At 48.6% G+C, this 13108-nt stretch overlaps 1 protein-coding gene across 1 annotated transcript in view; it reads left to right on the top strand.

The window, feature by feature from the left end:
* Positions 1–11643, top strand: part of Cnnm4 (cyclin and CBS domain divalent metal cation transport mediator 4) — a 40497-nt gene extending 28854 nt beyond the window's left edge. Inside the window, exons 2-7 of the mRNA XM_027386865.2 lie at positions 499–642; positions 916–1050; positions 2032–2201; positions 2502–2598; positions 8345–8526; positions 9158–11643. Of these exons, the coding sequence (XP_027242666.2) occupies positions 499–642; positions 916–1050; positions 2032–2201; positions 2502–2598; positions 8345–8526; positions 9158–9355 (926 nt within the window). The 3' untranslated portion in view covers positions 9356–11643. The remainder of the gene's footprint in view (positions 1–498; positions 643–915; positions 1051–2031; positions 2202–2501; positions 2599–8344; positions 8527–9157) is intronic.
* Positions 11644–13108: the final 1465 nt, after the last annotated feature.

The raw sequence follows: 13108 nt of genomic DNA, 5'->3' as shown, positions 1-13108 counted from the left end.
GGATTAAAGGTGTGTGCCACTACTGCCCAGCTGTGGCCTTGTACTTTAGCCTCTCACTTCCCTGGGGCCTCGGAACCCCTGGCAGGCAGTGCCAGACAGAGCCTGTCATTTTTATCCTCTTTAGGTTTTTTTCCCTCTTCTTTGGTATGTGATGGGGATTATATATAGTCCAGACTGGCCTGGGATTGACTATGTAATCAAGGATGGCCTCAAACTTGCAGCAATCCTCCTGCCTTCACCGTCTGGGTATTGGGATGGCAGATGTGAGTCACCATACCCAGTTTCCATCCTCTTTAAACTAAGAGTCCCAAGTGTGATGCATTTAAAAATACTGTGGTTCTTCCTGTTCGTAAGAGCAGCATTTGCTTGTGGAAGAAGCATCAGAAACCTAGGAAGAAAAGAAACTGCAAAGTCTCTACCCAGCGACTCAACCCTGAATGGATTGACTTGCATTGAGGGGAGTTGCATACCTGACTTAGTGTGTTGGCTGTCCTACAGGGAAGTCCCACCTGGCCATTGTGCAGAAGGTGAACAATGAAGGTGAGGGTGACCCCTTCTACGAGGTGCTGGGCTTGGTCACTCTGGAGGACGTCATTGAGGAGATCATCAAGTCTGAGATCCTGGATGAGTCGGACATGTACAGTGAGTTCAGCCCTCTCCAGCAGCCCAGAACCCCATTGATGTCTGAAATTTGCTGTCCCTAGGTAGAACGACTTCAATGCAGGGGTAATGGAGGCCCTGGCCCCCTAAGCCATGCCCAGTAGCCAGCTAGGTGCCCTCAGCCAGCTAGGCTGTGGTGACAGGGGAACACTATGCTTCCTCTGCCCTCTCTATGGAAAGAGGCCCGGGAGCTAGGGGGTCAGGTTCTAGTCCTCAGGGGTCAGTAGTCTCAATTCCAGTCCTTCCCTCTTACAGCTGACAATCGAACCCGGAAACGGGTATCTATGAAGAACAAACGTGACTTCTCTGCCTTCAAGGATGCTGACAACGAACTTAAAGTAAAAATCTCACCTCAGCTCCTTCTGGCTGCTCATCGATTCCTGGCCACAGGTAAGAGTGTGGGAAGCACCTTCCCCAGTGTGTGGAAATACAGTCACCAAGGGAGTAACCCTCTGGCCCCTCCTCCCGTGGAGAGAGAGAGAGAGCAGTGAGTGCTGGAACACATTCACTTTGGAAGAATCTGGGTATCGCTCCCTCTTCCTTCTTTGGTTTGTTCACCATGAGTGGCTGTCACAGACTTCTAGAAACAACCTCGATAGTTTACAAAGCAAGCACTGAGACATCCAAGGGAGGAGTACCTGGGAGCTGCAGGCCCTTCAGGCTGTGGCCCTGCGATATACTCTGCTCACCCCTGGCCTGCTCACCTGCCCTGAAGAGCCAGTTCCCAGCACCATGCTCACTCCTTCAGTTTCCCTCTCTGCAGGGGAAGACCTTGTGCCCACAGGTCAGCCTGCGGAGCTGACTTGTACACCAGTGGCATCTCTCTCTTACCACTTTTAATTCAAAGCACACTTTGGAATCTGGGTGATAGTTCAGAACAACACTGGCCACCCATGCCCTCACCCTTACTCCAGCTTCCTTTCTGGCTCACGTGCTAAAGGTGCAAGATTCCTCTCCCTTTGTGTTTTCTGGCTAGTTGGTGGTGGTGCAGAGAGTAATAATTGTAGAAACACTTCATACAAGGGAAGAGTGTGTCTAAATGCTATGTTATCTGACTTGAACATGAGACCACCCAGGGACATTTTGTCCCCATGTTACCCAAGAGAAAACCGAGACACATAAGTTCAGTTATCTGCCCAGGGTAATGACTGTTAGTACTAGAGCCATGTAGGCCGAAAGATTCCATCCAAGCAGCAGATGCCAAGTGTGGCCCTTCCCAAGGAGGTGTAGCCTGAAGCAACAGCCCAAGCAGGGAGGAAGCCATCCTAGTACAGAGTGGCCATGGCCACTTCGGTCCTGGCACAGCAGTGAGCCAGCCCCAGGGCCCCACCTGGTCCTAGCCCCATGTGAAGTCTCCTCTTTCTCCTGCAGAGGTACCCCAGTTTAGCCCCTCTCTGATATCAGAGAAAATCCTCCTCCGGCTGCTCAAATACCCAGACGTCATTCAGGAACTCAAGTTTGATGAGCACAACAAGTACCACATCCACCATTACCTGTACACCCGGAACAAGCCGGCTGACTACTTCATCCTCATCCTGCAGGTGAGCCTTTGACGCTGGGCCTCAGGGCTCCCATCCAACACCTGCATATCCACCTTCCGATGAGCCCCAAGAGAGTGTGCAGCCTACCCTTGAACCTGAGCTCCGGGTTTCCCACAGTCTCCCCGAGAGGCCATTCTTGTGCCCACAGGTCAAGGCCTTGAATGCCGCAGGGCTCCAGGGCCAGTGTTCATGCCTCCCTGTTTTGTAGAGATGCCTCAGTTTAACTCCTCTCTTATTGCCACACAGGCCTCAAACCACGTCTCTGAACCACGTTATAATCTTAACCCCGTGTTCTTTCAGGGGAAGGTGGAAGTAGAAGCAGGAAAGGAGAACATGAAGTTTGAGACGGGCGCCTTCTCCTACTATGGGACCATGGCCCTATCCACGGTAACCTCGGGTGAGTTGTGGGCCAGGTCCTTGTGACCCTTGGACACTTGTAAATTAAGGGCCAGAGCTGCCAGGCCTGGGGACCAGAATGACCTTCCCCATTGGAAGGCTGAAGGCAAGAGAGGCAGAGACAGTGTCCTGAGGTAGTGAGGGGACCAGCTAACTGCTGTGAGAAGACTGTGCAAACAGAGAGTCAGGCAGTTCATGGCCTTTGGAAATTGAAACGATCAACCACCTTTGACTGCAGACAGCATGATGAGATTAAAATGGACCAGTCGGAAACCCCTGTACCATCACTGACTAAAACATCAGGGCAAGATGGGAGGCACATGCAGGATTAGGGACTGGGGAACTGGGGTATACAAAGTTCTGGTGTCAGGAGGTAGCTCAGAGCCTGTTTTCCAGGGTAAGTTGTAGATGACTTTGGCTTTCCAGGGCCTCAACTACTACATTTTGGTCATGTTTGGTTCTGATAGTAGGGGCAGCCAATGGGAGCTGGGTCCCCTCAAGAATGACCTCTGGTCTTGGGTGGCTCAGGTGTCCCCCGTTAATTTAAGAGGTCATGTTGAAGAAAGATGAAACTTCAACATTCTAGCAAGCCTCACCCTCCTGGACTTTTCCTTGTGTGAACACTCTGACCTTGGCAGAGGGGTGCCAGCTTACTGCAGGGGAAACAATAAAAGCAACCTTTGGTGCCCAGAGCAGCTATGCCAATAGAGTATTGACTGTAACTCTTAGAGAATCCCTGTGCTATGCTTACCACTGTCCTTTGACAGGAAGCTCCCAATGCACAGGGCCAGGGTATCCATGAATATCAACACAGCAAGACCACTGCTTTCTCTGTCCATGCATTAGGAAGAGCCAGGGTATCACAGGCTCCCGGGGGCAAGATCTAGGGCAAACGAGTTGGGCTACCTCGCCTGAACTTGTCAGGTCTAAGAAAGACTGACCTGTCCCTATGGAGCACATCCTTGTCCTTTTGCTTAGGGAATTTTTGATATTTTGGAATGATCTTGCTTTGTAACTGGGCTGGAACCCTTCATCCTCCTGCCTTAGCTTCCTGATGTTTGGGGAGCTCTTGTTCAGAAGGGATTCCTCCCGGTGCTGATGCAGAGAATTCTCTGGGTCTTGGGTTTAGTCACTTGACTCTCGGTCATTACATTTGGAGTGGCTGGAAGGCAGGGGAGATGACTCTGGGCATTTCTCTGCATAGGGCTCTTTGGTCTGCCTGTGCACCCTTCCCATCTGAGTGTGTCCCAGAGATGGGACTGTGCCCCACTCCCAGCTTACCCTGCTTGAGGTAGCCTGGCCCATCGAATCGCCTCTCCATCCTGTTCCTGTGGCTTGTGACCCTTCCCAGGTCACTGACTTCCTCCTCTGTTGCTCCAGCGCCTCCTGTGCAGGCTGGGTGTTCCCCTGGCAAGCTGAACTCCCTGCTCTCCTGGCTCTCAGGTAACAAGGCATGCTAGAGAAGTGCACAGTGCCACCTGTTGCTAGAGCTTTGTACTGCAGCTGCTCTAAAGGCTCCCATAGGAACCTGGAGACTTGCTCCTAGGCACACTTAGGGTCCAGCCTGACTCCTAATGGGTTTTGTCTCAAGGACCTTCACTACTTGAGAAAGCATCACCCAACAGACACACAAACATATACAATGCTCAGATGAGGGACTTGGGAGTCGAGCATTGTTCTTGAGCAAGCCAAGTGTGCGTGCTCAGCCTGTGTCTGCTGTAGCCTGGAGGAAACAGCCCCGCTGGCCAGCACCCTGCTCCAGCCCACTCAAAAGCCTCTGCGGGATGGCATGTCACCCGTCAGCTTTCTTAGACCTCCTCATCCTTCTTCATAGCCTAAAGATGGAGACTACAGCACAGCACGATGAGGCAAAGCCCCAGAGTGAGGTCATGCCTTTGCATCTCTATGTGCTGTTCTTAGCTAAACTCCACCCAGGTCTTGTTCTTCTCACTTGAAAAATGGAACTAACACTGTACCCACTTCACAAGCTTGGGGTGGGGGCAATAAGTGAGATAACTGATATAGAATATGCTGAGAGTCCAACTTTCATTACTTCTGTTTTCTCTATAACTACTAAAATGTGACATCCCCACCAGCGAGTACTTAGGAAAAAAACAAATGGCAGGTGCTGCTTCTGAAGTTGGCTTCTCCTGGGAATCATGGGAGCAATTAGGCATTTAGTTTGAAGATCCCCACATGTACTCCAGCTGCAACGTGGGAAGGACCCAGTCAGCCTTCAGATTCTGGCCAAGCTCGTGAGCCCCGGCAGCTCTAAAACTTGACAAGCCAGTCAGTTAGTTCTGGTTTATATTTTTATAATTAGTTTTTGTTGTTGTTTTCGGGATAGGGTTTCTCTGTGTAGCTCTGGCAATCCTGGAACTCACTCTGTAGACCAGGCTGGCCTCGGACTCAGAGATGTATCTGCCTCTGCCTTCCAAGTGCTGGGACTAAAGGGCTAGCACACCTGGATTATAATTAGTTTAACTCTCACCGTGTGTGTGTGTGTGTGTGTGTGTGTGTGTGTGTGTGTGTGTGTGTGTGTTTATGGGGATGGAACCCAAAGCTTCACACATGCTAGACAAGTACTCTACCACTGAGCTAAATACCCAGCCCCTCAATTTTTACTTTTTTTGTGTGTAAATTTTTCTCTTAGTGTTTCACAGTACATGCTATTCTGACCCCCTATTTTAAAAATAATAAATAAAATGGAAACTTAGCTGTCACTCACTGGCTTTGGCCTCCCCACCTTCTCCTGTTCTTAATCTTATTTCATGGATGGCCAGGAGTTTATACATCCATAGCTTGAACCCTGGTGTTTGTACCCAAAATGGATGCTTTTCCATAAATCCCCTCATCAGGGCAGGCAGGAGGACTCAGAAGGGAAAAGCTCTTGCCCCACAGCCTGGCAACCTAAGTTCAGTCCCCAGACTCCCTGATGGAATGAGACACCGACTTCTGAAAGTTGTCCTCTGACCTCCATGAGAACCATAGTTTTCACACACCCACATGCATGTTCATTCATGCACGTTACACACACACACACACACACACACACACACACACACACACACTGAAAGAAAAAAATTGAAATAAAGGGGCTGGAGAGATGGCTCAGTGTTTAAGAGCACTGGCTGCTCTTCCAGAGGTCCTGAGTTCAATTCCCAGCAACCACATGGTGGCTTATCTATAATGAGATCCAATGCCCTCTTCAGGCAAGCAGGTGTATATACAGATAGAGCACTCACGGATAAAATACATAAATGATTTTTTAAAATTGTTTTAAAAACAGGGGCTGGAGAGATGGCTTAATGGTTAAGAGTGAGAACTGGGGCTGGAGATATGGCTCAGAGGTTAAGGGCACCTCTTCCAGAGGTCCTGAGTTCAATTCCCAGCAACCACAACCATCTATAATGAGATCTGGTGCCCTCTTCTGGCATACAGGCATATATGTAGGCAGAACACTGTATGCAAGATAAATAAGTAAATCTTAAAAAAAAAAAAAAAAAAAAAAGAGTGAGAACTGTTCTTGTGGATTGCCAAGGTCTAGTTCCCAGCACCCACATGGCACCTTACAATGTTCATAATTTTTTTTTTCTAAACACTGAATCTTACTCTGTAGCCTAGAAAGGCTTGGAACTTACTGTGTAGCCCAGGCTGGTTATCTTTGCCAGGTAGGACTGGGAACTCAGTGATAGAGCTTCTGGCTAGTGTGGTACAGGCCCTAGGTTTGGTCCCCAGGACTAAACAAGCAAAGTCAGCTCCTGTTGTTATGTTAGTAAACATTAACTAAAGAGCATCTTGTCATGTCATTCAAATAATTAAAATGAAATATTTTAAAAATTTTATTACAGTTTTTGTTTGTGTGTGTGTGTGTGTGTGTGTGTGTGTATACAAGCAAGTGTGCGTATGTGCACATGGGAAGTCAGAGAACCACTTGTGGGAGTCAGTCTCTCCTTCCACTACGTAGGTCCAGGGGATTGAACTCGGGTCATTAGGTGAGTCAGCAAGCACCTTTACCTGCTGAGCCATCTTGCTTAGTATAACAATATTAAGTAATAATGCCAGTATTTCGTCCTCTCTCCCTCCCTGGACATGGTCTTCCAGTAGCCTCTTGCTTCCTGGTTTTAGTAGTAGAGCCACTACCCAGTCATTGAGTCATCAGACTGCATGTTCCTAGTTTTCTCTAAGTGACAGTCACAGCCTGGGCAGGTACCTGCATAGTCTTACTTGGCTAAAGGCTGTGTCAGTCCACTGAGTCACTGGGTTCTGCATTCTTTGTGTCTCCAATGTGTTGTCCCTATCTTAGTGTCTAGTCATTTCATAGCTACCGAAAGCCCATCCACTCAGCCCACTCCCAGCTGCTCAGATTGAGCCCCCCTCCCTCTTCAGAGTTAGCTTCTCTGTGCATGTCACTGTTCTGAGTGTTCTCATAACTAAGAGCCAAGGATGGCTGATAATCTAGTTTCTTCTCTCTTCCTCTGGACTCCAGTCACTACTCTTGCCTGGGGAGGGAGGACTGTGCTGCCTTTGGGACCTCTGGCTTTCTGGGACAAGGGCCTGTTAGCCCATTTCCTTGCCAGGGTTGGGGTTACATGTACAGCACACCTTTGACCCCCTTAAGACAACTGTAGGCGGCGGGCAGGGTGGTGGTGGCGCACACCTTTAATCCCAGCACTCGGGAGGCAGAGGCAGAGGCAGAGGCAGAGGCAGTCGGATCTCTGTGAGTTGGAGCTAGTTCCAGGACAGCCTCCAAAGCCACAGAGAAAACCTGTCTCAAAAAAAAAAAAAAAAAAAAAAAAAAAAGCACTGTAGGCTGTGACAGGTACCATGTTGCCAGGGTAGGATTCATAGTGAGAATGCAAACTGTATGCCTTTCCTTTTCCTTGAGACAGGGTTTCACTGTGTAGCTGAGGCTAGCCTAAAATTCATGATCTTTCACACCTTGGCCTCCTGAGTCCTGGGATTACAGGCATGTGCCACTCAGCTCAGCCTGTGTGTTCTTCCTTTTAGTATGTGTGTTTTGTCTTAAAATACACAGTTTAAAGCAGATATGGTGCAATGTGCCTATAATCCCAACCCATGGGAGGTAGGTAGGAAGGCTGAGTTAGAGGCCAACTTGGACTGTGTAATGAGACCTTGCTTCAAAAAGTTTTTAAAATATTTTACATTTTTATTTATTCATGTCTGCATGAATATATGCATGTGTAGGTGTGTGCACCTCTGTGTGGAGACCAGAAGAACTTACCAAATTCCTTGTCAAAAACTGAATTACTGATGTTGACTGGAAACCAGGCTTGATGCATGGGTGCTGGAATCCCAATGTCAAAAATTCTCGTGATTATGCAACAAGCTCTCTTCACTGAGCCATCTCTCTCTCTTTTTTTTTAAGTGTTGGTCACGACGTAAGTTGGTGTTAAAACAGGATAGTGGTTTGACTGTCACATGAGGAAAGTCATTGTGTTATATTGACTAATTAGGGGTTTTGTAGCCATAAATGTCTTGGTTTTTATTTTCTGGTTGGTTTGTTTGGGTGACATTCTTAACACACATGACACTTTTAAGCACGCTAACTTGCTGACCTTGTGCAGTTAGATGTTCTGTGTGTGTACTTCTGTTTGCCCCTGTGAACTGTGACTTGTTCCTGGTGGGCACATGGTTGGAGTCCTCATGTCCATGGCTGTGGTCAGGCAAGGAGCTGGAGTGGGCACTAGGGCAGGCTCTGTACCGATTATCTGTTGTCCCCACAGACCGGTCCCCAGCCCACCCAACTCCACTCAGCCGCTCAGCCTCCCTCAGTTACCCAGACCGCAATGCAGACATGCCGTCCTCCTCAGCGATGGCAGGCAGCAACCAGTTTGGCAGCTGCCTTCTGGGCCAGTATGTGTCTGACTTCAGTGTCCGAGCGCTCACAGACCTGCAGTACATTAAGGTAAGCTACCTCCCACAGCTTTCCACTTCTACTCTCCTGCCCTGTGCGTTTAGACAGCTCTGTTCTGGAGCTAGCATGGGCAGTCCAGACCTGAACACTAGTTTTGTTCTTAAAAAAAAAAAAAAATTTAGATGTCACTTGTTGTATTTCTCTTGTAGTTCTGGAGATATATATCCAGGCTGTCATGCGTGCCAGGCCAACAGTGTACCATTGAGCTATGCTCCTAGCTCTTCTTGCATTCTTGTTTTCTTGAGACATACGTGGTCTGACTGTATAGTCCAGGCTAGTCTCAAGCTCTGAAAACCTCCTGTTGCAGCCCCCTGAGTGTGGGCATTACAGACATGTACCGCCATGCCTGGCCTAAGACAATCGATGGTGGTGGTGGTGAGGCATGCGTACATGTGCGCATAGGTCAAAGGACAAAGAACAAAGTTCTCTCTCTCCACTTTGATATGGGTTCAGGCCCCCAAGCTTCTGTGGCAGGTGCCTTTCCCTGCAGATCCCTCTCGTTTGCCCCCAGAACACTTTTCCTTCCATCTTCCATCTGCTGGCCCAGTCTAGGTGGATCTTCACATCTCAGCCCTGCATCTCAGACCCACCCTTCTCTCTCTCTCTCTCCCTCGCTCTGCAGATCACGAGGCAGCAGTACCAGAATGGGCTGATGGCCTCCCGCATGGACAACAGCCCTCAGCTCGCTTTGGATGGCTGTGCCACTTGCTCAGAGAACTTTTCTGAGAAGTCTGAGCTGCCTGTAGTGGATGAGACCACGACTCTTCTCAATGAACGAAATTCCTTGCTGCACAGAGCCTCCCAGGAGGGTGCTATCTGACAGGAGGGCCCGGGGACTCCTGCCTACCCTGCAGGGGTCTCCCCAGTGGGCCCATATGACGTCAGGGAGCCTGTTAGGCTAGAAGGGGTGCAGGTTGATATCCTGCGTGACTGAGCAACTAGGCATCCCTCCCAGGGGATCTGGCTGCAGATGGGGACCTCTTAACAGCTCTGAGATGATGCCTGCCTAGCTAGTAAGCAAAGGATGTTTTTGTCTTTTTTTTTTTTTTTTTTTTAAACACTGAGAGGATTTTAAAGCTAGGCTCATTGCTCCTCTTTTTAAATATCATTTTGGGAAGGGAAGACAGGGTTAAGGAACTTTATGTTAAAAAAATTTTTTTTCAAGAAACCCTACAAACTTTAAAAGGGGAGGAGGGTTCCTCACCCCAGGAAGCAACAGCCATAATGTGTTCCTGGCCAAACCCTTGCAGCCTGCATCTGTTGCTCAAGGAGCCACTCTTCTACAGCAGTGGGGGCCTGGAGCCCACAGGAGGGGACTCCTGGGGGAAAGACAGTTCTACCTAGAAAGAGATCCAAATGATCCTGACATCAACTGCTAGGATACATGCACCAAGGTCACTGAGGCTGACATGATGACCCTGGCAACAGAGAGGACTACATCTACTCTTGTCAACTACCAGATCCAGGGATCTCCTAGAACTCTGTCCACAGGCTTTCCTGGTGAGTCAGGACTCAGCCGAGAACCACCCCCTGGCTCTCATCTTCTTCTTTGGACAATTTTCTCCTGTAAGGGTCTGGCTCCAAGAGTTAGGCATGGTCTTTGGCTCTACAGTCGATTATCTGCTTCTGGGCCATGCCCTCAGTTTTACCAAAGGTTTCCTCTTGGAGGGGACAGCACCTACGTTAGAGGTGACTTGCCGGATACTCCTTTTGGTTCCAGGGCTGAATGTAACTGTAGGTATCTGTGTTAGCAGTTACTGCTATACCCACCCACACCTGCAAGAAGAATCAGGGTTCAGCAGTTCACCCACGGAGACTTCTTCCCCAACTCCCCATTCTGATTTCTATACTTATCCCTCTAGGAACTGGGGACAGGACATGTTGGAAGCCACCCAAGCTGGGTTATCACACCCTTACCTGTGTAGCTGGCTGAGGATCCCACCCGACCTCATTTGCTCATTTAAGGACCCCCAGGAAAGGAGGGTTTCACCTGATGGCATGCAGTGGCTAGCCCGGTCCTCTTTGCCTGAGGATTACCCTAGTGAGAGGACAAAGTTAAGCTTGGGCTTACACTGTTGGTACTGTTAAGCAATGTACACCATGTGAAATCCTACCCCAATTGCCACCCTGGGAAACCAGAGTAGAATCAGGCTGTGGTTTAGAGCTCCACACCTCTATTGTTAGGAGACTTTAGGACCAAGGGCCACATCTTCCCTTTTGTTGGTACGTAAGATCCAGGGAAGTAAGACCGCAGGCCTTTTGTGTAATATATATCCACTCCTTTCCTCAGCCAGTGGAGTCCTGTCACCCCAAGTACTCTGCTGTCTGTGTACTCAGAGAATCCTAACTCCTAGGACCAAGGTGTCTTGTACCCCTGGTCAGTCTGAGGTCTCTTCCACTCACAGAATTTACTCCTAGAAGCCTGGCAAAGAAAGGGGTTTTCAATCGCAAGGGAAAAAAGACACCAGACCTCATGTCCTTAAGAAACCCTTAGTTTTCCGTAGGTACAGCACGTTCCCATGTCCCTAGAGGAGCTGCTCCGCTGTGTTCCTGAGAGACCCAAGTACCAGGTAGAACAAAACCATGCGGTGGGTGTGAGGCAAAAGTAGCAGGTGCGCACACTTCCACAGCTACCTCTCTGCATACACAGTCACCACCAACAGACAGGCCCCCTCCCCTCCCAGCCCCCCCCCCACTTAGAATCACTTCTTGCAGAGGGTCATAATTGTTTCCAAATATTACTGGTCTCCTGACTTCCTCCTCCCAGTGCAATTTTTCACTTCCTCTTCCAACCTCTGGTTCCTGGGCTGAGCCATACCCTGGAACTGGCCTGGTCTGTATGTCTTCCCAGGTAAGGAAGACTTCACAGGTGGCATCCAAGTGGGTAGGCAAGTCACAGTTGCCGTAGCAAGTGACTCCTATTTATTTTGCATTAAGATTTTAATTTGTATATTTTTGTGATTTATTTTGGCATTGTTATGAGTTTGACTCTCGGGGAGTTTTGTTGTTATGACTCTTGTGTCTTTTGTCACAAAACAATGATAATATTTGCTAAACAATATATGGAATTTATTTTTGATTGGTAATAAAAAATGAAAGGCATATAAATCTTGGTGAGTATATAACTCGGGTGTTTTGCTTCTGGACATATTTATGGTGTGCCATAGAGACAGACAGAAGTGACTGGCTATCACTTGTGACGGGACAAGGACAAGTGAATATTCTGGAACTGTTCAGAAGTGAAATGCAAGCAGAACTGTAATTTTGAAAGCATTATAATCAAGGCAGTTATCACAGGAGATGTGGAGTAGTAGTTGCTGGCAGAAGCAGGGCAAATAAATCAGATGTCATAGGATTCTGTTTGTGAGTGCTGGGATGGGGCAGTGAGAAAGAGCAAATTGCCCCCCCTCCCCCATGGGGGATGAGGACTGTTGGGATTGTGTTGCTTCACAACACGCAGAGGCTACTTTGTGTATCTTGACAGCCTGGTGAGCTTTCAGGGTTGCAGTGTCCGTCTCCTGAGACAGCTGACTGAGAGTTTCCTGGCTGTATCACTCAGAATTGTAGCTGCGGAACCCTTTTGTGGCATGCACGCATACTGAAAACTAGCATGTGCAGTCCCCGTGCTCCAAGGCCAGGGAATCAAGCAAGCGAAGCCCAACATTAAACTGGAGGCTGTTTTATTTGGGCTTGAGAGAGGGTCTCACTACAGAGTGCCAAGCAGGTGCTGACGTCCTCGCCTCCACCTCCTGAATGCTAGGCGTGCAGGTGGGCACCATCATGCCTAAGGTTTTTGTTTGTTTTTGTTTTGCGACAAGGTTTCTCAAAACAAGTTTTGACTCTGTAGCTGTTCTGGAACTTGCTATGTGAATCAGGCTGGCCTAGAATTCACAGAGATCCACCTACCTCTGCCTTCTGAGTTCTGGGATTAAATGTACGTGCCGCCATGCCTAGCTCTGGTTTTGATACAAGCTGTTGCTATGCAAGATCTGCTGCCTGGTCTCCAGTTGCCTTCCTTTCTTCCATTATCCTGGTTGAACAGAACATGCTGTCACATGTAAGCCTAGCACACAGGAGGCTGAGGCAGTAAAATCATGAATTTGAGGCTAGCCTAGGCTGTCAGTGGGGGTGTGGGGTGACAGGGAGAAAAGCATTTGGGTAGGCAACAAAGAGAACGTCCCAGATGAAAGGGTAACATAGATGTGTACAGGAATGGGAAGAAATGACTTTCATCTGTCTGTCCCAAAGATGTATTTGTTGCTGAGCTCCTGCTACACATCAGCTGCTACCAACCCTTCAGTGAGTTTTGTGAGGAAGAGTCCCAGAAGGGGTCGTCATTCAAGGCCTCTGCATTTGCTGTCACTTCCACCTAGGACATGTCTTCCCAGTCTACAAGGCTTGCCCCTCATTTCACTTAAACCCCTGTTCAAATGTCACCTCCTTGATTTCCTTCATTCTCAGATAGCATCTCCTCAAAGTTTCCTTCTTCTCTCGTTCCTAACACTTTCTGCTAGATCTTAAAAATACAGTCTCAAGTGTTTTCTGTTGTCCCAGCATTGGATTCCAAGCACCA

This window comes from Cricetulus griseus, assembly GCF_003668045.3.
Source record: "Cricetulus griseus strain 17A/GY chromosome 1 unlocalized genomic scaffold, alternate assembly CriGri-PICRH-1.0 chr1_1, whole genome shotgun sequence".
In the NCBI taxonomy this organism is placed as follows: domain Eukaryota; kingdom Metazoa; phylum Chordata; class Mammalia; order Rodentia; family Cricetidae; genus Cricetulus; species Cricetulus griseus.
Note: the sequence above shows the minus strand (reverse complement) of the source record. Positions and strands in the feature narration are given on the sequence as shown.